Source organism: Sturnira hondurensis, unplaced genomic scaffold (assembly GCF_014824575.4).
Source record: "Sturnira hondurensis isolate 20B ecotype Veracruz unplaced genomic scaffold, ASM1482457v3 Scaffold0008729, whole genome shotgun sequence".
NCBI classification, from domain to species: domain Eukaryota; kingdom Metazoa; phylum Chordata; class Mammalia; order Chiroptera; family Phyllostomidae; genus Sturnira; species Sturnira hondurensis.
Genome location: NW_028081360.1, coordinates 12167 through 36990, shown reverse-complemented (window position 1 = coordinate 36990; position 24824 = coordinate 12167). Strand labels below are relative to the sequence as shown.

Below are 24824 nucleotides of genomic sequence, written 5' to 3'. Positions count from 1 at the left end.
CCTTTGTCAATTCTTCTGCTTAACCATTCATTCTCTTAGCAAGAGGCTGGTATCTTAATCATCTCTGGGTTCCCAGAACCTGCTATGTGGTAGATACATAGTAAACATTGAGTGTGCAGCTTAGTTGTAGGAGCCCAGCTCTGGAAACCAGAGGCCAGATCCTGGTCTCCTCACTCTACCACCGTGGTCCAAGAGGGTATGCAGATCCACCATCAGCCCATCCTGGGGGAAGAAGAAACATGTGAGCCTCATGACCAACCTCCCTCACTCCCGGCTCAACCAAACTGAATTGAGTCAGCTCTGGAATCCAGTCCAGAGAGAGTGCTCTACTCAAGCATGTGGGAATCAGGTGGGTGTGGGGGCAATTTTGCCTGCAAAGTTCCCCCATCCACCACAGATGAAAGTGAAACTACCAAGACATGATCTGCTTGGGGAGGAAAGGTGGCCGATCTCTCAAAGGAGAAGGGCCAAGAGCCTCTTCCTCAAGGGGCTTTTATTGGGTTCATTTGCACATGAATACAGGTAAGGACCAAACAATAGATAGCATTTAAAGAACTATGAGGGCTTATTCTCAGTCAGGGACAGATCGCTAAAGAGCCATAAAACTTTGAGGAACAAACTTCTTGCTTGACCCTTATTATTTAAATGAGAGCAATCTAAACAAAACAGGTTTCACAGGATTTTACATATTCTTTCTTAGGCCTGATCACCCCGATCCCACTCTAGCCAGCAAAGGGCTGCACCGCCTTCCCAGTCATAGTTTTTTAGACTTAAGTGGATTAGAACCAGGAAGCACTACTCCCAGATGGAAATGGGGACTCAGGCTATGTCAGAATAGCCAGGGGGCGAGGGTCCATCACTCCCTCTTTGTTGCAGCCCCCCCTGGAGTCCTTCCAGGATAGCCTCCCAAGTGATCGTGTCTGGTTTAGGTTGCCCACCCTCTAAGGGGTCTGACCGGTCTCTGACTAACCGACCAAATGTTGGGGACAGGGGATGAAGCAGAAGCAGAGTTGCTGCCAGAGATAAGCTTTGTCTCCTTAGTAGCTCTCATTCTGGAGGTCGCTCACTCAGCCTTAGCCATGGGAGGCAGTTACAACCCTTGAAGCCAGGCAGAACAGTTCCCAACATGTGGGTTCTGCTGGCCCAGTTCCACTATGTACATATGGAATGAATGTATCATGTATTATGTGATCTGGGATCATTTTCTAAGGCAGAAAAATTCCTTTTATTTAATAGGGACAAAATTACTTATAAAATAATGAAGTGATTATACATATGAGTGAATAAATTTTTGTGAGAGGAAATTTTATTAAAAGACTCATTCAGAATATATGAAGAACTCCAAATCAACAAGAAAAAGATAAACATTTCAGCTTTTTAAAATGGACAAAAGGCTCAAATGCAGTGGTATTTTGTGTGGTATATGCATAGGTATGCATAGGTATGTGTAAAGGTACTCAACAAACTTACCTATCAGTGAAATGCAAATTAAAACTGCAATGAGATACCACTACACACCCACCAGTGTAGCTAAAACTAAAAAGACTGACAATGTCAAGATACAGGGCTTATTGGAAATCTCATATGTAGCTGGGGCAGGGCAGGGGGACATGTACATTGGTTTAACCACTTTGGAAACTGTGTGGCAGCTTCCACTAAAGTAAAAAGTATGCATATTCTATGCCAGCAATTCTTCTCCAAGAGAAATGAGTTCATATGTTCAACAAAAGACATATTCCAGAATGTTTCATAGCAACTTTATTCATAGAAGGCAAATATTGCAAACAATATAAATGTTCATCCATGCGACACATTTGTACAATGGCATACTATACTAATGGTCAGTTGAAAAAAAAGGAATTGACATCTGTATTCAACAAGATGCATCAATCTTACGAGCAATATTGGGCAAGAGAACATGAAAGAGCACATACTGTATGACTCCATTTACACGAAGACAAGAACAGACAAAACTATTGTTGGCAATTGAAGTCAGAATAGTGGTACCTGGTGTGTTGGGAGGGCATGCCAGGGTCACATAGGGACCATCTGGCATGCTGGATAGGCTCTCTTGATCTGCGTGGTGGTTACATTGATGTATAAGTAAGTAAAGTTTTATCGAGTTGTTTAGAAACATAGTTGACTAGGGCTTAACAAGGCTTGGCTTTGCCCAAGCTCCAGTGGAGGCCAAGGGAGACAGCAGTGACCTCGGTCCCTGACACAGTGGATTTGTCTGGTCACTGTCTTGGACAGTTGCCCTTCTGAATCACCTCCACACAGAGAAAATGGCTAGTGGTAGTTGTAATTTTTCTAGAGCTGTCATAACAAAATACCATAAACTGAGGGACTGAAACAACAGGAATTTAGTGCCTCCAGTTCTGGAGTCTGGAAGTTCAAGGTCAAGGTACCAGCAGAGTTGTCCTCCCTCTGAAGACATTGGGAAGGGTCTCTTCTGGGCTATCTCCTAGTTTCTGGTAGTCCCTTGACTTGTGGCAGCATCACTGCAGTCTTTACATGGTAGGCTCCCTGTGTGCATGTCTGTGTCCAAATTTCCCATTATGAGGGCACCACTCATACTGATGAGGGCCCTACTCTAGTATGCCTTCACCTATAGTTACATCTGTAATGTCTCTTTCCAACTAAGGTCTTATTGTGAGCTACTGGGAGTTAGGAATTCAATGTATGAGATGGGGCACAAGACAACCCATAGACACTGTGTTATACACTACGCTTCCTAGCAGGACACCACCAACCAGCTGTGCAAGGGAATATGAGTTCTCTAGCCCTGCTGATGGGAGAGGAGGGCTGATATTTGTGAGTGGAAGGATGAACCAGAGACATGGTTTGTGAAGTGGTGAAGCATAGGACCGGGGTTTGAATCCTAATCTCATGTAGTGGTAGCAGCTACCACGGTTGAGCACTGACTGGGCAGGCACTGCACTCAGCATTCTGCATATACCTCGTTGGCCACAAGCCTCACAATGTCACAACTGTAAAGTACACACCAGTTCTACTTTATGGATGAGGAAACTGAGCCTTGTAGCTGACTAAAGGCACAGAGCAAGAAAGTGGCAGAGCCAAGATTTAAACCCAGGGCTGACCCCGTGCCTCGCCTACTACACTCAGCCCCTTTCATCTGTCTGAAACGGTTTCCCTGTCTCTAAAATTGAGCTAAAACAGGGTTAGGAGGGCTAAGCAAGATACCTTACCCCCTGCACATAGCATGTGCTGGCTAAGATTTAGTTTTTTCTCTCCCACACTCAGCTGTGCCCACAGGTCATTCCGATGGGTGAAGCCTTTCCTGTGGCCCTCTTCAGACCAAAGTAACCAGCCCTCTTGCTGGGTTGGCCTCTGGGCACAGGTCCCTCGGTGCTATCAGAGCGGCTGTGCAAACTGTCCACACATGCCTGTCCCTTGCTCAGTTTACTGCCACTTACAAATGAGTTTTCTTTCCAGTGATAGTGTGATCCATCTGCGTCCTCCTGCAAGGGAGAGAAAGGCCAGCGCTGAAGAAGCATTCCTTAAACATAAAATGAAGGCAGTGGAGAATGGGCGAACCCAGACGGTGGATGGAAGAATGCAGAAAAGGAAGGGTAGACAGGTGGGAGGGAGCAAAGGAAGACATAGGGAGTGAATTATAGATTCTTGATGAATAAGTGGAAAGACAAATGATGCATGAATGGACAAAAGAATTTTTATTTTTTCTAACTCTTAATTACATTTACATGTCTGGTTTTTGTTTTTAAATATTTTATTTATTTATCTTTAGAGGGGAAGGGAAGGAGAGAGGAAGAGAAACATCAATGTATGGTTGCTTCTCGTGCATCCCCTGCTGGGAACTGGCCCCTGCTGGGAACTGGCCTGCAACCCAGGCATGTGCCCTGACTGGGAATCGAACCGCGATTGTGTGGTTCGCAGGCCCGCGCTCAATCCACTGAGCTACACCAGCCAGGGCTCAAAAGAATTTTTTTAATAGGGAAGGATGGATAAATAGAAAGTGGAACTATGAGTAGGATGATGGATAGCTGAGGAGTGAGGGCTGGCAGGATGAACAAAGGAACGTGCTGGAGACTAGATGGATGACTGTGGGCAGGACAGGGCCGGGCATGCAGTGACTGCATGTTTTCTCACCCGTCGATTCCTTCAATTTCCCCTCAGTGAGAGCTGCGGTTCTCCGCTGTTGAGAACCAGCGGGAGGAAGCGCTGGGCAACCAGGGAGCCTGGCCCCGCCCCCGATTCCTGCTCCCTACCCGCCTACCCCNACTGGCCCCTGCTGGGAACTGGCCTGCAACCCAGGCATGTGCCCTGACTGGGAATCGAACCGCGATTGTGTGGTTCGCAGGCCCGCGCTCAATCCACTGAGCTACACCAGCCAGGGCTCAAAAGAATTTTTTTAATAGGGAAGGATGGATAAATAGAAAGTGGAACTATGAGTAGGATGATGGATAGCTGAGGAGTGAGGGCTGGCAGGATGAACAAAGGAACGTGCTGGAGACTAGATGGACGACTGTGGGCAGGACAGGGCCGGGCATGCAGTGACTGCATGTTTTCTCACCCGTCGATTTCTTCAATTTCCCCTCAGTGAGAGCTGCGGTTCTCCGCTGTTGAGAACCAGCGGGAGGAAGCGCTGGGTAGCCAGGGAGCCTGGCCCCGCCCCCGATTCCTGCTCCCTACCCGCCTACCCCGCCCCGCCCCCTCCCGCCACACCTCCCCGAGGAGGAGGTGGAGCCCCTGAAACGCCAGGCTAGCCAGGCTCTTCTGGTAGGAGACGCGTGGTGGTTGCAGCTTGCAAGCACTAGCGCCGGGAACCCAATCGTGGGGAGCAGGGCTAGGTGAGCGCTGCCGACGACGAGCTGGGGACTGGGGGAGGTGGGAGGGAGAACCGGGCCTGAGCTTCGGGCACCAGGCCAGTCTCGGCATTGAGGGGCACCCACTTTTGCTGCCTGGAAGGGACTAGGGGCCCGGGGTCTGTCCCAATCCCCTTTTACCAAACCCTGATTTGGAGTCACCATTTATGACTTCATCGAAGTTTGCAGATGTGCTCTGAGCCTCACTTTACATCTCTGCATGCTGGGAACAGCAACCCCTATTCCCCAGAACTAAAAATGCAGCAATGTCCGCTGTCAATGGCCACAGCACTTGCTCCCAGATGCAGCCCTAAGGGGCTTCCCCCTCTCCGAAGCTGTTACTGAAGGCTGGCTTGGTGCTCGGTGCATTTCTAGGTGCTGGGAACACTGCCCACAGGGTCCTCCCGGAGGTGCATCCAGTGGTTTGCCATCCGCCCTCTCACGACCTCCCTGTGAGGTTCACAGAACAGCCAGGATTATTTGGGTCCATTTACAGCTGTGGATACTGAGGTGCTGTTAGGTTTTAAGCATCTTGCCCCAGGGTGCACCCAGAAAAAAGGTACCCAAGGCTCTGCCCAGGCTATGCCACTAAAATCATCCCACAGGGTAGATTTTGGTGTGTTTTTGCCTGTGAAAACCATGTCTGCCAGGGCTTGGACAGGGCATGACTTTAGTCCTCACTCAGAGCTTTGGAGAACAGGGCAGTGACAGAGATAACAAAAAGATCTAGTCCCTACAGCTGTCAGGCGCCCTGTCCCATGGCCACCAACCACCAGCAACAACTGTGGGGCTCATCATCCAGCCACTCAGTCACACCTGTTCTTTTTTTACAGACAGTATGTTCTACTCGGAGCAGAGACTTACCTATCTCTGTATCCACTGGGCCTGGCACACAGTGGACACACAATACATGGTTCCTGCTCTTATTAGTGATGATGATGATGGGGTCTGGCCCCTGAGCAGCCTCATCCTCAGGTGCAGCAGGAGATGGGACGATGATGGTGACAGTGACTAACAGCCTAGCTTGCTTTAAGTCTAGAATGAGGAGGACAGGCTCCTCAAGTGCTGGCCCCTGAGGCCCACAGACCTAACCCTGAAGCTTGAGGTGGACCTGGGCAGACCTTAGTGCTAGCCACTGGTATTGCTAGAGGGCTCGGGAGAACCAGAGGCAACAGTTATCGGAATGGGACTGGCTGCAGCATTTGGAAGCATGTGCAAGTTTCCAGGGCAGAGAAGCCTTTTGAATGACATGTAGATTCCTCCCCACTCCTCCTTCTCCCTTTCCTCTTCCTCTTCCTCTTCCTCCTCCTCCTTCAGGAAGCCCTCTATAACTCCCCAGTCAGAAAGCAGTTACACCCCCCCCAAATCTGGTGAGATTTGATGTGATTGGATCTGTCTTTCTCTGGTATTACATGAAAACTGGGATTTTAAAGAACTGGTAGAGAAATCACAAATACTTGGTGGAAACCTCAGCCATGCAATGTGACTTTGGGCCTTAGTTTCCCCAGCTGTAAGATCTAAGACCTGACTGCCTTGTCTCTGACTCTCTCTGAGTAAGGCAATAGCCATCTTGGAAGTTCTAAGGATTCTGAAAGAGACAGGTTTGCTGTGAACCCAGGAGTTTTCCTTAACCCCTAGGGGTTTGATCATCCATGTCACTTGAACAACTCTAGAACATACCTTCTATTTTTTGCTACAGGTGGACAGATCCTGGATCCACATGGCTCAGTAGAGGATGAAGCCCAACCCAGCAGGCTCCTCCCCAGAGGCCTGCAAAGCTGCAGGCCAAAGGGAGAACTGCCCTGTCTGCCAGGTGTGGGGAGTAGTCTCAGGCCCAGGGCCTGGTGCACTTTCCCAGCCTGGACCTGAGCCTGGTACTGCTTCAGGACCTGGGCCGGGACCTGGTGCTGCTTCGGGACCTGGGCCGGGGCCTGGTGCTGCTTCGGGACCTGGGCCGGGGCCTGGTGCTGCTTCGGGACCTGGGCCGGGGCCTGGTGCTGCTTCGGGACCTGGGCCCGGGCCTGGTGCTGCTTCGGGACCTGGGCCGGGACCCGTACCTGCTACTGCTTCAGGTCTAGGCCCTGGGCCAGAAGCTCCATCATTACCTGGGCCAGGGGTAGGGTCTGGGCTTAGACATGGGCTCAGTGAGCCAATGACAGCCCCACCACCAGCATCACAGCAGAAGATTCAAGCCACACCTATGGAGGCCCCTAGGCAGAAGGTTCTGGTAACTGGAGGAGGAGGCTACCTGGGCTTTAGTCTGGGTTCCAGCTTGGCCAAAAGCGGCACTTCTGTCATCCTGCTTGACCTCCGAAGACCCCAGTGGGAGCTGTCCCCAGGGACTGAGTTCATCCAGGTGCAGTGATGAGGGTCTTTGGGGACTTATGGGGGCCCCAGCTGGTGGTGGAGGTCCAGAGACAATATCCGATATGAAACCAGTGGCATGGCCTTGAAGAAGAGCACAGGCTGTTTAAGCTCCAGCTCTTGCCCCAGTACTTCCCAGCTGGACAGCCATGGCCACAAGGCTCTACATCTTTGAGCCTCATGTCATCATTGAGAGAAAGGGGACACTACAATATTTGCCTCACAAGGGTCTCACTGGGGCTCGATGAGAGATTGCACAGGAAACACCGAGCACAGCCCCTGTGACTCAGCTTGATAAATGGGGCTGAGGATGGCGATGACATCCTGGGGAATCATATAAATCCTGCCCCACAGCCTTCCTGGTCCTACATGTGCTCAGCCTGGGTGGGGTCAGAGGGCCAGGTCTAGGACCCAGCAAGGTGCACAGTTGGTATTTCTGCCTGGGTCTCAAACCTCCTACTCCATTTCTTCCTTCTGTGTTTCAGGCTGATGTCCGAGATGAGGAAGCCCTGCTCCGTGCCTTCAAAGGAGTGGACTGTGTCTTCCATGTGGCCTCCCATGGAATGTCTGGTGCTGAGAAGGTGAGTACCTCACATGTAGTAATGAGTTAACAGACTGGGGTCAGATTCTGGTTCTGCACGCCCCCCTTTACCCTTTGGGCCTGTGTGTTCATTAACCCTACTCACCTACCCCAGGAAGGCTTTGGGCTATACCCAGCCTGCATTTTGTGACGTGGGACCAAATGCCAGTTCTGCTGCTTCTAGCTATATGTGTGACCTAGAGCAAGTTACTATAACCTCTCTAAGCCTCCCTTTCTTCATCTGTAAAGTGAGGATGTTACCAGTACTTATATCAACAGTATCTATCAAAACATACTCATACTCTCTGACTCAGAAATTATACTTATTTACATATTTACAACACTGTTTTTGATAACAAAGCAAGGAAATAATAAAAAAATGCTCTTCAGTAGGGGACTATTTATATAAATTATGCTATATCCACACAATGAAGTTCAAAAGAATGAGGTAACTTAGTATGTGCTGATACTGAACAATTTCCAAGTTGCAGAAACAGTGCTTGATATCTTCCTGTTTGCTCAAAAAAAAAAGAGTTAGGGTCAAGATTGATATACTCACACATCCATATGTGCCAATATTGATAAGTGTAGGTAACCTCTAGAAGCAGACCAAACTGGAAACATCACCTCTGGGGAGGGCAAAGGGAGATGGAGTCAGGAGTGGGAAGGAAGTCAGTTTCCTTTTCACCATAAACCCTTTTAACGGTTTGAATGATTTTTAACCTTATGACTGAATTACCTATTTAACAAAGAAAACCGTAGCAAGAATAAATATAGTTTAAAAGTCAATGTAGAACCCAACTCCTAGTGTGGATGTAAGGATTAAATGACATGTAAAGCTTTGTCCCATGTGTGGCACACAAGCAGCTCTCACTGAAAACCAGCTGTTTTTATATTTCAGTCTTCAGCCCCATTGCTAGGGCATGAATAGTGTCATGGTGTCCATCATACAGATAAGGAAACAGACTCTTAGGGTGAGGAAACAATTCAATACATTTGAGTCCCTTTTCTGTCCCAGCTCCTCCCATGGGCTTATTTTATCCTGCCAACCACAGAAAGAGGTTTGTCCTCACCTTTCAGATGAAGGAGCTGACAACCAAAAAGGGACAGAGCCTCCCTGACTGCCGAGAAAGACAGTGGTGGGGCTGGGCCCTGAGCCCAGGGCTCTGTTCTTGGCCCCCTGAGAGCCCTGCCTCTGAGCTGGACATTCTACAGTCCCCGCCCTCACAGCCTTGGTGACAGAGAGGGAGGCAGCTCTGCGACTTTCTCACCTCATCTTGTCTTTTAGCTTCAAAAAGAGCAGATTGAGTCTATAAATGTCGGTGGCACCAAACTGGTGATTGATGGTATGCGCTTGGAGCTGAGTGTGGCCTGCCATGTGTTTACTGCCTCTCCCACCCCTCCCCCCACAGGCCGTAGCAGAGGGCCTGTGGGCAGCATGTCCTTCCTGTGCTGCAGACTTGCCTAGAATCCTGCATGGGGTGGGTCATTATAGCCTTACATGTCTGGGGAAGTGGGAAACAGAGTTTGCCCTCAGGGCATAGGGGTCAGGAGTAAGCAAAGTCACTGAAGTACCAAAATAGAAGATCCCCATCTGGGCTCTCTGGGCATGTCCTGCATCTTGCTTTTCTGATTCTAGAGTGTGTATTTTTGTGTGGCCCCACTGAGTGAGACTTTCTTTTGAGCTGTCCCTAGCAAGGTAGATCAGGGACCACAGCCACACTGAGGAGGAGAAATGAGCTGGCATGGCATCCAGGAGCCCACAGAGCAGAGACTAGACCCACATCCCAAATTAGGCAAAGGATGTCCTTCCGTCCTGAGCAGCTGTACATTCAGGGAAGGCTCCAGGGGCAAGCACCTCCTCAGCCAACTGCCTGCACATATTGTCCATGTGTGTCTGACTTTCTGTATGTGTCGCCATAGTTTGTGTCCGCCAGCGGGTTCCAAGGCTTGTCTATACCAGCACCGTCAATGTCGCTTTTGGTGGGAAGCCCATAGAAGAGGGTGATGAGGACTCTGTGCCATACTTCCCTCTGGAGAAGGTATCTGGCTTCTAGGAGAAGGGAGCTAGGCCAGTGGGCCTGGGACCACAGCCCACAGGGAAGGGATGGGTGGAGCCATATTCATTCCACAATGTAGGGTGATCCCAGGAAGAAGGGGTTCCAACACTGGCTGGCACAGACCCTCTTCTATTTCACCTGGTCATGCTAACCGTAACTTTGAAATCAGACAGACCTGTCCTTAAGCCACTTTCCCTGACCCCGAGCAAGTCACTTTATTCTGAGCCTGTCTTTTCTTCTTCTTGGCATTATACATACCTTATGAGGTTGTGGAGAGCAGGGAGTGAGGTGGTGTATGCAAAAAGACCATGTGTGACACCTCCAGCATCAGTGCCTCAGAGCAGGCATCTGGGGCTGGCAGGAGCCTCCCTGAGTCAAGGAGCCCTTGGTTGTGTTATTGCCCTGAACTCAGCGCCTCTTCCCCAATTGCTTCTGTGGCTTACGCCCAGAGGGAGAAGAGGGGAAGTGGGGCTTAGGGCTTGGCCGTTTCCTACTGCGAGTTCCCAGAATCCAACCCTTAAGCGGGCTAAAGCGAAGGTCAGCCCTGGGGCTAGACTGGGACCTGCTAGGTTGTGTAGGCTTTGCCCACGTCATTGGCCCCTCTGGGGGCTCTGTTCTCCCTGTCTTCTGCTAGCACATGGACCACTACTCCCGAACCAAAGCCATCGCTGACCAGCTGACCCTCATGGCCAATGGAACGCCTCTCCCAGGTAAGTCTAGTGGGGCCCTGCTCACAGCAAGTGTATGTGCCCTCTGCTGCCTTCCCTGAAAGATATGTGTGGTTCTAGCTTTTAGCCAACATGTTCCTGAGGTCCATTTTCTTCCAAAGGACACTTTCCCAGGGCATTGGTCATTCATCATTCAACAGATCTGAGCACTTGCTATATGCCCACCCTCTACCAGGGATACAGCCTAGAAAAAAAGTCAGGCCCCCGTCTCTGCCCTCACATTGCTCACGGTCTGATGGGCAAAAGACCAGATCAGAGTGGTTCCAGTTTAAGGCCCTCTTGAGATAAAAGAGCACACAATTATGAATATGGAATGAGATAAAACACTTTGGAAGGGTGGTGCAAGTGAGGGGCCCTAAAGCTTAACCCTCAATAACTCCCAGAAAAACTGGCCTTGTGCCTTACAGCATCACCTTTTTTGGGTATAGAAAAGTGGTAGCAAAATGTAGAGAGGTGATAGTATGGCCACAAACTGACACCAGGCTGAACTGAGTTCAATTTCAAGCTCCACCAATTCTTAGTCACGTGCTCTTGGCAATGCATGTATCCTCTGCCTCAGTTTCTTCATCTATAAAGAAATGTAGATGATAGTGAAATCTACCTCAAAGATTCTTAACATGAGGCTAAAATAATGATGGTCACTATTAAAATGTAAAATGTGGACAGTCTGTGTTTATCAAGTGCTTACTTTACATGCTAATTTTATAGGCAAAAATCATAATAACTCTTCATAGCATCTGTAGGTCTCTCTTGCTTTCCAAATTCAGGAACCAAATACATTCATTATTTGCTTTCCAAAATTCAGAAACTAAAACCAATCAGAGAGCTCAGTTACCCTTACTACCTAAACTCAGGGGCCAATTGGATCGGGAAAGCAAGGGATGCTTGCAATTATAAACCCCTAAAATTTAGAGAAGAAAACTGAGGCTGAGAGGTTACCTGACTTAACTGAAGTCACACAGCTATAAGGTGGCAGAGAAGGGATATGGACTGCTTCTCTACCCCAGGAGTCTAATACCAGAGGTTAGGGACTAACCGTCATGCTACACTATAGCCACAGTTGATGAAGTCTCTCTCAGAATGAGCTCTTTCCCCTAAAGTCCTCTCCACCTCACCCTTCCATCCTGGGCCTATCAGGAACTTCCAGCTGTGTTCTCCCAGAGGTTTGACCCTGCGCAGTTGAATCCTTTTCTCTACCTAGGGCATCCCCTACTGGACCAGCAGCAGAAGCCAGACACCTAATCCTCTGGCCAATAATTATTTATATGAGCACCCCCAGCTTTCCATGATCAAAAGAGTCATGGATACCCTGGGCCCAACACCTCTGTGATGTGGCTGCCCAGTGCCCTCCTGGCCAATGGCTCTGCAACCTGACCTCCTCCTCCATGTCCAGGTGACTCACAGTTTAAAATTAGCTGCGGGCTGTTTACAGAAAAGCTTACCTGATACCTACCTTCCAGGAGTCTAGCCACCGTCACCCTGGGTGATTTCCAGTCTTTACCACACAAGCTGGTCTCTGAGACTCTGCCTCTAACTGGGCATGGAGAGCCCCGGTCCCTGAGGCAGAGAGTCCTGAGATGTGCCGACCCCAGCTCAGTATGAACCTGACTGTGTCCTCCTGCCTCTAGGTACATTAGTGTCCTGGGGCCACCAGGACAAATTGCCGCATGCCTGGTGGCTTTAAACAACTATAATTTCTGCTCTCCCCACTCTGAGTCACAGCCAAAAGTCTGAGATCAACGTGTCAGCTGGGCTGCACACCCGCTGAGGCCCTAGGGGCGAGCCCTTCCCTCTGTCTTCCATTCATTCCTTGGCGTGTGGGTGCATCACTCCAGTCTGCCTCTCACACGGCCTTCCCTTCTTCCTCGGTTTCCTCTCTGAGGCTCATAAAGATACTTGGCATGGGATCAGGGCCCACCCAGATAATCCAGGATGATCTCATTTTGAGGTCTTTAATTACACGTCAGTACAAAGATTATTTTTTCCAAATAAGGCCATGTCCTCAGATTCTGGGACATGGACAGATCTTTCTGGGCCACCAGTCAATCCAGTACACTGGACCTCACTGTCAAGTAAGGGTGTTGGATGACAAGGAAGCAGTCAGGGTGTTTGGCTATGACCTGGAGACGCTGTCCCTGGCTAATTTATGGGGAAAAGGGGACTTACACTGGAAGTATGTGTGATAGCTTCTGGAAAATATATTTCCAGAAAAATGACCACCAGGATTGAAAGGGACAGGGTTGGGACAGCCTGGGGGGACCTGGGTAGCAGGAGCTGATGATCAGTCTCTTGGGTAAACCTACTCCTAGGATTTTAGGTCCCAGTGTCAGAGATGCTGGAATCATATTCCTGCATGAGAACATGTCATTGGCCCAACTTGGATCCCATGGCTATTACCTCAGGGGACAGTGACACATCTAGATTAACAGTCCTCCTAGACCTCATGCAGAGAGGGAGGGTGTCCCCAAAAGAAGGTGGACTTCTGGTCTCAGAAGATAGTCTACACTGGGCTTGCTAAACTGGGGGTATGGCTACTTGGGGTCCCCAAGCAGAACACTGTGCAAGAGACTCCATCTCAGTTAGGAGTTGGAGTTGGCAGTCGAATAATTTACAAATAAGTAATTTTTCAATATGTACATCTTAAACACAAATGGAGTATATGAGTAAACTGAAAATTTTGTAGGCTTTCTTAAGACTTGAAAGAAATAGCCCTGGCTGGATAGCTTAGCTGGTTAGAATGTGGTCTCAATACACCGATGTCACAGGTTTGATCCCCTGTCAGGGCACAGACAAGAAGCAACCATAAAGAAGTGGAATGACAAATCAATGTTTCTCTCTCTCTAAAATCAATCAATAAAAAAATAAGCATTGTGGGAGCTCTTTAGGCTATACCCCCAGACTTCCTCAGGGGAGAGAGACACATTCGCCACCCTGCCAAGTGGGGGCTCCCTGACAGAGAATTTGAGAAGCCCTGGACCCAGCTCTCTGTCTTGGTCTGGGGGACCCTGCCAGCACAGGGCAGCAGTAAGAGTTAGGGGGGCAGGCATTTGTGCCAATGGCTCTAGTCTTGTCCTTTTTGTGTGTCATATCACCAGGAGGCAGGGGTATTAGTGGGAAGACCCTGGGCCTTGGCCCTCCATCTCAGCACCACTGGGCTAAGCTGTGTGCCCTTAAGCAAATCACATCCCTTCTCTGAGCATGGACTCAAAGAGTTGCCTTGAGGGAGAAAAACTGAGGCTTACCAGAAGACTAGGCACATAGAAGAATTTCCCTAAGAGTCATCATAGCCCTTATCTAACTGATGATCAGAAAAAGGAAACAACTATGGCTCTTGGCATGAGGGAGTGTGGGTCTGTGTGCATCTGTAAATGGGCACAATAGGGAGTTAAAGGAGGCCACGACTCTCAAGGGCCATGCACATACCTGCTCCAGGTTTTATCCATTACAGGCCTGTGAACAACATGAGGGCAGGAACCATTCTTGGTCACCTTTAGATTCTCCACAGCATATATACATCCCAATGCCCAGTGCAGAAAGCAGGGGGAGAGGGGGAAAACTCTAAACAGTGTTTGTTGAATGACTGTTGACTGAGAATAATTCATTGAATGAGGAAGTCCCAAGGGCCTGTGTTCCCTGCTAACCTGTCCAGGTAAGGACCAGGAGATATGGACAGCTACTCTGTCCCTCTCCCTGCTGGTCTGTCTCTCCCCTGAATGCCTTCCCCTGTGTCCTAGGAGGAGGCACTCTGCGGACGTGTGTGCTCCGGCCCCCAGGGATCTACGGCCCTGAAGAGAAGAGGCACCTGCCCCGTGTGGCGGTATGTCCTTCCAGCCTTGGGTCTGAAACACAAGAGGATCCTGGGTCATTCTTGTGGGTAGGGTCATCCCAGCTCATGATCACTGCATCAGTCTTGGGACAGTGTCCTTAGCCTGGGGCCCTTAGTTTTAGAAGGTGCCCAGATCCCATCAGACCTGCCAGGAACAGTTCTCAGTGTCTTCCAGCCAGGCCTAGGCATGAGTGGCAGACACAGAGCTATGGCTCCAAGGCTGGGAACAAGGGGCTTTTTAGTAGGTCCTGTCCTCAGATTTCTCACAGCCTGGTCAGGGAGACAGTTGCTATGGTCTCAGATTCAGTGTGGTAAGGACTGTATAGAGGGAAGAACAAGAAGATGGGAGTACATTAGAGAGGGAAAGTCCAGGAGGACTTCCTGGAGGAAGTGATGCCTGAGATGTTTGAAAAAAGCAGAAACTAACCAAGGAAATGGGGTGGTTGAGAGATGGTGATGTAAGCAGAAGAGAGGGCTTGGGCACAAATCTGGACATAAGAAAGATTAGTGTTCTAGGTTTGGGGACAGATCAATAAACAAAACAGACCACAGCTGTGTGGTCCCTCCCTTGTGGGGCTTATATTCTCACACAAGGTGATATATAATAAAATGATAAATGATGAGGAGTGTTCAAAGGTACTAGGTACTACAGAAAAAAAATGAAAGATGTTAAAGGATGAGGAAACTGGGAGGGCTAGCAGTCAGGAGTGTCATCAAGCAGGGACATCTGAACATCAATTTAAGGGGATGAGAGTGCATCACATAGGAATCTGGAGGAAGAGCCCTCCAGGCAGAGGGAACAGCAAGTACAAAGCCCTGAGGTAGGAACCTGCCAGCAGGTTCCGAGGAGGAGGTAGGGCTGGAGCCTGACAAGCAAAGGGGGTTTGTAGTCCGAGAGAAGCTGGTGCCAGATCAGAAGGGTCATTGTAAGAACTGAGGCCTTCAGCCTGGTGAGATGGGCATACTAGAAGGTTCTGAGCAGGAAGTCATGTACTCTGACTTAGGGTTTAAAAGGATCCCCTGAACTCGTGGAGACCAGCAGCAGGGGACTCATTAGGAGGCTTTTTGGGGATCCGGGTGAGAGAAGAGAGTGGCAGGCAGGGTGATGAGAAGCGGTCACTTCTGGACAGATTAGAACAGTTGAGCCAGCTGGAATTGCAGGTGAGCTGGATGAAGGTGTGAGAGAAGGGGGGGAGAAGCATGTTGTGGGAGAGGAAAGGTCAGGTGCTTGCTCCAGGACAGCCAAGTTTGCATTGTCTGCCAGACAACCGTAAGCTCCTGGTACATAGGGTTGGAGCAGAGGGCTCTGGTCTGGAGCTAGGAATTTGGGACCCATCAGTAGAGAGATGAAATTTAAAGCCACCTAGGCTTGGGTCAGTGTTCACTGCTCCTCAAACCATACCCCCACACCTGCCCAGAGCCACATCAAGAAGAGACTGTTCATGTTCCGATTTGGGGACCGCAGGACAAGGATGAACTGGGTGCACGTGCACAATCTGGTGCAGGCACATGTGCTGGCAGCCGAGGCCCTCACCTCTGCCAAGGGCTATGTAGCCGTGAGTCCCCTGCAATGCTTCCTACTCCTTCTCCCCCCACCAAGGGCTGCAGGCATGTGCCCATTTCTAAGGGATTCCTGGCTCACATACCTTTCTCCCCATCCCAAGATGGCTAGTGGGACTGTTGGCAAGGGAAGCTTGGGGAGGGGTGGAGGGCAGTGGGAAAGGGGGTCTTTATAGAGCATCATTAGTTTCTAGCAGTGACCCTGTGAGGTAGGTGTTGTTGACTCCAGATATTGGTCACCAAACGCTAAGCATTTAACATACGTCACATTTAATCTTTGTAACAGCTCAAGTGATCCCATTACTATGCTTCTATTTCTCAGATAAAGAAACTAAGGTACAGAGAGGTTAAGTGACTTTATTCAGGTCACACTGATAGTCAGTTCCAGAACTGAAAGGGAATTACCCAGGTCCGTCTAGGGATGGGGACTGGCTTTGACTCCTCTGTGGGTGCTTAGGAGAACTCGGGGGTTGGGCAGATGCTGGGAGCCATCTGAGAGGCAGAATCAGGTGGCGAGCATCTGCCTGACTATTCCCCTTTCCTGCCTCCCCACCCCCACCCCAGAGCGGTCAGGCATACTACATCAACGATGGGGAGAGCGTCAACCTCTTTGAGTGGATGGCTCCACTGGTAGGTGCTCAGATGCCCCACCCCCACCTGGAGTGAGAATTCAGGGATTCCTCACCTCTTCTCTCCCTGTCATCCTTTCCTACTTCTAAAAAATCAGAAGATTTTACATTCAAAACCAGTTCTGGAAACTGTGCACTGGATGACATGTGGCACTGACTGGAGCCTCCCTTTGGGAGGCCTTGTGCTTCCTCGATTTGCAATAGTCCCTCCCGCCTGCTTCCTGATTTATGCTGACTGCTCACCTGTGGAGTTTTGCTTGTGATCCATCATATTGTGTGGTGAGACTCTCAAAGCGGTAAGTAGAAGGTGGCCCGAAACACGAAGGAAGGTATTGGCCACGGGACCTCTTGATGACAGCCCCTTCCAGAACCCTGGCCACCTCTCCCAGAAGCCCACAGACTCCTCCTTGGGCCCAGACAAAGGGGCTACAGATCCCTGTGCTGAAGGATACACCCTCAGGACATTTAGGCCCTGGCACGTCCATTTTTAACAGCTTTATTGAGATATATGTCACATACCATATAATTCACCTGCTTAAAGGATACAATTCAATGGTTTTTAGTATACTCAGAATTATGCAATCACCTCCATAATACATTTTAGAACATTTCATCACCCTCCAAAAAAGGAACCCCTCCCCCAAACTGTATCTTTTAGTGGTCATTTTCCCCCCTGCCCTAGGCTACTGCTAACCCAATTTCTATCTATAGATTTGCCTGTTCTGGGCATTTCATATAAACAGAATCATTCAGTATGTGGTCTTTGGTGACTGGCTACTTTCATCTAGCAAGTTTTGAAGACTCATCCATGTTAATAGCATGGATCCTATCAGTAGTCATTCTTTATTGCCAGAAATATTCCATTCTGTAGATATTATACCTTTATTTATTCATCTGTTGATAGAATTTTGGGTATCAGTTTGGGACTATTATAATAATGCTTCTATGAACATTCATGTAGAAGTTTTTGTGTGTACATATGTTTTCATTTTTCTTGGTTATGTCCCCATAGAATATATAGGAGTGGAATTGCTGGGTCATATGGTATCTCTGTATTTAACCTTTTGAGAAACTGCTAGCTAGACTGTTTTTCAAAGTGGCTGTACCATTTTACATTCCCACCAGCAGAGTAAGAGTTTCTCCACATCCTTCCCAACATTTGTTACTATTAGTTTTATACAAGTGAAGAGTTCAATTTATGCTGTGCCAGCCCCTTTCTTCATGCATTTTCTACTACCCTCCACGCACAGACTGTTTTTCCACCCTTTAATAGCAATTTTAGAAAAATCAGGTTCTATTCAAGTGCTTTATAGTGTCTTTGGGTATAGGCAGATGTAAATAAAAACAATATGAGCCCTGGCTGGGTGGCTCAGTTGGTTGGAGTGTCATCCCATGCACTAAAGGTTGCAGGTTCAATTCCCAGTCAGTGCACATACCTAGGTTAAGAGTTTGATTTCCAGTCTTGGTGCTTGCAGGAGGCAGCTGATAGATGTTTCTCTCACATCGATGTCTCCCCTCTCCCTCTCCTCCTCCCTGTTCTCCCTCCTCTCCTCTTTTCTCTTCTCTCTTCCCTACCCCCTTCCTTCCTTCCTCTCACTCTAAAATCAATGAACACATCCTCAGGTGAGGATTTAAAAAAAATGATTTGAATGACCCCAAGTTAACACCCCTCTCCCACCACCAGGCATTCAATTCCTACTTGAGTTTTCCAAGTCAAGGTGTGGATATCATTCAAGACTGGCTTGGGACTGGAGTGGAGTGGGTAGGCAAGGGGCCAGGAGGTAACTCTGTTGGCCTAGGGTAAAGGGAACACATGGCCTTTCCACACTAGCACCTGAAGGACTATTTTCATCTCAGGCCATGTTTCCTTTCAGTTTGAGAAGCTGGGGTACAGCCAGCCGTGGATCCAGGTGCCTACTTCCTGGGTTTACCTGACAGGTAAGGAAAGAATATGTGTATTAAAAGACCTCCATGTATCAGGTAAACATGCATTACCACATTTTAAACCCAGGGCCAGAACTAGGTGGAGGTGAGTCCCTGAAGGCACAGAGTTTAAGGAGACCCTCATTCTCAGGGTCCAATTGCCCCAAGTCTGATCTGTACTTGCCTGGCCCCAACACATCATTCCCCTCACTCTATAGTCCTGACCATGTTTAAACCCTATTCCATGCCCTGGCTGGTGTGGCTCAGTGGTGTGAGTGCCAGCCTTCAAACCAAAGGGTCACTGGTTCGATATCCCAGTCAGGTCACATGCCTGGGCCAGGTCCCCCGTAGGGGGCACATGAGAGGCAACACAGTGATGTTTCTGTCCCTCTTTTTCTCCCTCCTCTCTATATTAAAAAACAAAACAAAACAAAACAAAAACACAGAACCCTATTCCACTTGGCATTGGGTCCATTGTAAAGATGAGGCAACTAGGCTCTGATAGGACTGCCCACCATGCCACAGTGAGAAGCAGGAGAGGCAGAATTCACACCTGAGGGGCTGACTCCACAGCCCTGTGGCTTGTGCTAAAAGGCATTGTAAGTCAGGAGGAAAGGGGTCCTGGGACTGTCCTATCCTCCACGGTCACCCTGAAGTTAAGGCTGTTTTTGGACATGTGGAGGTCCTGTTTTGACCCTAGATTCTTCTCCTTACCCTGAAGATCAGTCTCTACTCCTAACCCCAGCACCCCTCTACTGGCCTCCCTCCAGCTAGAATGTAGAGCAGGTGTCAGGCATGAAGTGTTCTGCCCAGAGGACAGATGGCCCTCAAGACACAAGTAGCTGTAATCCTGAAAAAACTTGACTGGACTTGTACTTTAATTGCACTGGATGCTTGCACACTTTTATCCACCAGGCACACAGGTGGGATGGCTTCTCAAGCACAGCATCACCACAGTGATTGACGCTCCTTGACCTGGCTGAGAAAAGATGAGCCACAGGTTCTGGCAGTTTTAGAGGGCTGTATAGACATCCATAGTTCCTGGAGAGAATCGCCTGAGAGCTTTTAAAATATAAAAAATGCCTTAGCCACACCCCAGAAAAATGACAGCATCAGTGGGAAGCAAGGGGACAGAGGAAGCACCTGTATTTTTTAGAGTGGTCCAGCATGCAGCCCAGTGAAGAACCATTACCCTAGCTTTCTTGTCTCCTACCCAAGAAAGCAGATTGGAACAGAAGTCAGTGAGTCAGACATTACTGTGAGGTAGCTTTGAATCTGCTCAGTCTGTCCTTAAAATATAATAACTACTTCTGACACATTTCTCAGCCAAATAAAGTACCCAGCATGTGCTGAGAACTGCTGATTTAAAGGAACCCAAGGACAGAAAAATTTTGCAAAGTGAAGACTTCCCCTAGCAAGACAAATAATGCCCCCAACTGATATGTTCCTGAGAGCCCCCCCTGGATCTTGCCTAGGGCCTGACAGCCTGGCCATTGGTCCCTCTCTCCTTACACAGCCACGGTGATGGAGTACCTGCACCTGGCCCTGAGGCCCATCTGCAGCATCCCACCACTGCTCACCCGGAGTGAGGTAAGCTGAATTCTGCTAGGGGAGCCCCTGTGTTCTCTGGAAACCCTCACTTGCCTTCCTGCCCCTTGTCCACACTCCACTCACCCCTCTGACATCATAGCTCTATGCTTGTCTAAGGTCTCAGTACCTTCCATGGGCCCAAATCTAGTGCTGGCTTCCTTCATAATCATCCTGCCTCTGGGCTTCTGCTTAGGCTGTGTTCTCTTGATCTGAAACGTGACAGCTCCAAGCCCATCCCTCATCACTGCCACTTCACCAGGCTTATCTTCCCAATCAAACTGGAGGCTCCAAAACCCAGGCTCTATGACACTTACTGTTTAGAATGCCACTACTCCTCGCCAACTCATGCCAGGTCTCAATGCACACTCACAGCCTTGTGGTTCTAGCTTCGCCATCATGCTTACTGAATAATAAATACGTATTAAGTACCCACTCTGTAGAGAATACTGTTTTCAAATAATGATGATGTAGTTTCTATTTGTACTTAGTTTAAAAGAGGATGTTTTATTACAAACTGTAAACTATATGGGTGCTTGGTGTCACTGGCAAAGTCCTTTCAGTCTACACTCTCATCTGATTTCTCTGATACCCTAGTAAATTAGGAAGGCCAAAAAAGTTATGATTATGATCTCCTTTTCTGATGAGAAACTGAGGACTAGAAAACTTATTGACTTGTCCAAGGTCACACCATTCTGGAATTGGATTCACACTCTGCTTAGTTCTCTCTGATTTGGGGAATGGAGACTAGGCCACAGATATAAGCAATTTCCTACTGTTACTCCTTTGAACCATCCAAACTAACAGAGAAAAACGAAAATAGTGACCATTTTTTGAGTGGCAATGATATGTCAGGCTGTGTTTATCCCATTTAATCATTACTTCTACCCTAGATGTATACAATATATTATTATCTCCATTTACAGGGAAATGAGACACATTGGTGAAATAACCTGCCCAAGATCACTCACTAAAGTAGAACTGATATTCGAACCAGGACCAGATCTAAATGATTTCAAGCTTAACCACTAGCTTGTGAAACTGGTCAGGAATCCCATCCATGTAAAATAGCTGTCAAAATGCTGCTGAATGGTAGTCAGGCAGGGACCTGGTTCCCCTCCCTTTCACCTGTGCATAGATCAGGGGCAAGTTTCTGGACAGTGGCTCTGGCGCTCTCTGCTGGTCAGTCTGTAACAGACCAACTAGCCCTCTAGTTTGACTGGATAAGTTTTCATTCATTTAACATGTACTGTGTGCAAGGCACTGTGTTGAGCAGTGGAAGCAGGACATGGTAAGGTGGCCAGTGATACAGGTTGTGAAAAAAAAATCACAAAAAGAAAATGCAGAGAGCAAAGATTTTTCACTTTCCAAGGGAGGAAAAAGGCATAAGTGTGGAGAGATACACTAGCAATGAGATGTAGGTGAGTTGCATTTTTATTGGATTGTAAAAGGGTGGAGGGTGTGGTTTGCTGTTGTGTGGCCACTGGGCTGTTCAGGGTGTTGCAGCACAGGTTTCAATTGGTTTTGCATAAGCTGCAGTTTGCTCCAGTGTTATCTTTTGCTGGGAGCTGTTGTTGGTTAGTCACGTTCTGTTCTCACTTCCCAGTAATTTCCAGTCCTGGAGACAAAAGCTCAGAAGAGTAAAATGGTGTCCTGTTTAACAAGGTCATAGGCCTGCTCGGCAAATGGCACCATGACACCAAATGGCACTGACTTTGTTCCTTCAAGACACAGTCCTTAGCCCAAGGAGCTCACAGTCCAGAGGGGAAGAAAGCCCAGTTAACAAGCAACTCAGCACACTGTGATAAGGGGGAAGTTAGGAAGAACTTCAGGTCATACACAAGGTGCACTTAAGCCAATCCTGAGGAAGTTAGGGAGGCTTCCCATTGGAAGTGAGATCTAAGCCTGATATCTGAGAATACTGTGTTCCAGAACCCTGTTTATCTAGTTTATAGCTGTATCCATCACCCCAAAGCCCTGAACTTAACTAGCTGGGGCAAAAAAAGGACAAGAACTGACTTCTCTCCCCTCTCCACCCACAAGCATCTAAGACCCTGGGCTTGACCACAGTGGCTGTTTCAGTGCCAGAGGAGAATCAAGCAGCTGGCGGACCCTTGCCAGGGTCCAATCCACATAGGCTGGCATCCTCTCAGTCCCAGCATAGCACAGGAAAGAAGGAGCTGGAAACTGGTTCCTTGTGTGACCCTGGGGAAGTCACTTAATCTGTCTGATCTTCAACTTTCAAATATGTTGAGGTGGGGGTAGTACCACAGTACCACCTTAGAAGATTAGATGAGATTTAGCCCAAGTCCAGTACAGAGAATGAGTTCTGAAACTGATAACTGCATTATTGTCCTTGAAGCTTATAGGCTTCAGGCCACCTGGCCCCAGAGAAATGAAGCTCAGAGCCCAAGAACAATCTCCCCTACATAACTGAATTCCTCTTTTGGGAAAGCTTAATCAGTGAGGGCTGAAGGCTGCGCCCTGGGCCTTGCCTCAGTCTAAAACTGAGGACCAAGAAGCCAGGAGCGTTTCCTGGAGGCATTTTTCCAGATAGCCACATCCAGGACACTAAGAATCAAGGGCCTCCTATGTCACAGTATTGTGCTAGGCCACTTTTGCTTTGGGGGGACTGTGCTCAGTAGTAGGGTGGGGAAATGTAGAAAAGGCATCCTGAAGGCGGAGTCCTGGAGGTAAATGGGAGAAAGGAAGTCCTCCCTGAGGAGGGCTTCACAAGAGCAAGATCCAGCACACTAATCCTTTTAAATGGTCCTGGGGATTGCTTCCCACCTCGACTAATCCCGCCCCTCACCTGCTGGGCCTCTCTCTGCAGGTGCACAGCGTGGCCGTGACACACACCTTTCAGATCGCTAAGGCCCGCGCACAGCTCGGCTACGCACCAGACAAGTTCAACTTCGCAGATGCCGTGGAGCGATACGTACAGTCCACGACAGGGCGGCCCCACGGCTCCACGGCACGGTTGCTCCTGTGGCTGCTGCTAGGGCTGCTGCTGCTCCTGGGCCTGCTCGCCCTTGTCCTGCGCTTCCTAGGCGGGCAGCCGTCCAGCGTCTGACCGTCCACCCCAGAGAGCCGGGCCGTGGACCCGCCCAGTCGGCACTCAGGGTTTAGGCAAGCCCCTCCCTCATCACAGGAACTACGGCCAAGCCGCTGCCCTTCTTCTGGGTCTCGGTCCTACTTCTCCCTCTGGCCTGGCCGGGTTAGTGATGAGGTCCTAGCCTTAGGCCTGCTCCCTCTAACCGTCCTTCTCCCCACCTCTGTCCAGTCCTGGGTTGCCCCCGGATTGGCCCCTGCTCGGGCTCCTCTTTTCCTGAGTTTACGAGCGCACCCGAGCCAACCCCTTCATTGCTCCTCCCCCTGGGTCTAGTCACTCCCTTCTCCCAAGTGCCCCATCCTGGCCCACCCCTTCCGCTCTGCTTCCGTCTGGCAGGCCAGCCATCTAAGGGAGACCCTGGGGTCTGGCCTTGGTAGGCTCTAGTGGCTAGTGCAGGATGGGGCGGTTCCCCAGTTTTCTTGTCTGCTGCAGCCTCCTTACGGACACTGGACCCTCCTCGCTGCCCAAGCCTCTGGGTCACTCAGCCTAGTAAGCACAGCACAAGCGGCGACATAAAACAACAAAAACTTTTTAAAAGAATTACACTTCTCAAAAAAATACTAATATAGTCACAATGGAAAGAATTAGAACTTAGTTGGTCTTATTTTATAATTTAGTATTGCTTCTATTTATTAATGAGGGGGCAGTGGTGATCATCATAATCTTTGATGTTTAAACTCACAAAGTTTCTTAACCCAGCCCTGCTTTCCACAGAAGCAGTGCCTCCCTATTATTTTGGTGATTATGGATACCAAGATCAGTATGTAAATACAAGCATGCATGTATCATAAAACACACATGTGGAACTGGCCCGTCAAACTGTGGATCCTGGTAAAGATGAAAACCATCATGAACCTGAAAAGCCTGTGGTGGAGGGGAGAGAAAGTGTTAATCAGAGCCAGTGTGGCCATCGTGGGGGCTGGACATCTACAGCTTGTGTGTCGCTCTCTGCTGAACAATGAAGAAAGTTTGTGAAGAAGCTACAAAGTGTATCTCTTCATTGCTAGGTTGAACTGTATGTGTGTATATAATTTTTAAAAGCTCAGTAATCTTTTATGTCTGTTTAATGCCTGACAATTTGAAAGGGCTTTCATCTATATGCTTTTATTTAATTCTTAGGGCTACCCTTATAGTGGAGTCTATTATTTTTGCAGGTGAGGAAACTGGGGTTGTGTCTAACATCAAAAAAGTGGTGGGGATTACATCTCTGCAGCTGGGGCAGTTTGGAGGAGCTGCCCCAGGACCACTGACTTAAACAAGATACATGCTCAGTTCTGGTGCTCTGCCCCTGGGCCATGGCCAGGCTCGGGTTGAGTTCTAGGATCTACCTCTTTCTTAACTCCAACTGGGGCTGGAAGTCCTTGGGCTCCCTTCTTCTTCGTAACACACTTGCATCTAAACTCACCTGCTCTCTCCTTCCTCTCTCTACCAACCCTGAGAAATATGTTCCTGGCACAGAGAAAACAGGCTTTTCCTGTTCACATAACCTTCTAGGTCTTTTGTTGACTGGCAAACCTCAGCTTCTGAAATCCAAAAACAAAATCAATTTCTTTGTTTTTTGGGTTTCTCTAAGTCACCTCTTCCCAAATACTCTGAAGGTGTGATGTC

General features: G+C 48.8%; 1 protein-coding gene across 1 annotated transcript; it reads left to right on the top strand.

Moving 5' to 3' along the window:
• The first annotated feature begins 4774 nt into the window (after positions 1 to 4774).
• Positions 4775 to 24738, top strand: SDR42E2 (short chain dehydrogenase/reductase family 42E, member 2). The gene is made up of 12 exons (XM_037055789.1): positions 4775 to 4832; positions 6547 to 7203; positions 7697 to 7792; positions 9080 to 9137; positions 9715 to 9833; positions 10486 to 10561; positions 14314 to 14396; positions 15824 to 15961; positions 16530 to 16595; positions 18469 to 18532; positions 20034 to 20107; positions 22938 to 24738. The coding sequence occupies exons 2-12, from the start codon at positions 6583 to 6585 to the stop codon at positions 23175 to 23177; spliced, it is 1635 nt and encodes a 544-aa protein (XP_036911684.1). The 5' UTR covers positions 4775 to 4832; positions 6547 to 6582; the 3' UTR covers positions 23178 to 24738.
• Positions 24739 to 24824: the final 86 nt, after the last annotated feature.

What these genes read in the sequence shown, in the direction of transcription:
- SDR42E2 (XM_037055789.1), top strand. Translation starts at nt 6,583, where the DNA reads ATGAAGCCCAACCCAGCAGGCTCCTCCCCAGAGGCCTGCAAAGCTGCA. An exon ending in GAATGTCTGGTGCTGAGAAG is followed by an intron (nt 7,793 to 9,079) that starts GTGAGTACCTCA and finishes CTTGTCTTTTAG; the next exon opens with CTTCAAAAAGAGCAGATTGA. An exon ending in CACCAAACTGGTGATTGATG is followed by an intron (nt 9,138 to 9,714) that starts GTATGCGCTTGG and finishes GTGTCGCCATAG; the next exon opens with TTTGTGTCCGCCAGCGGGTT.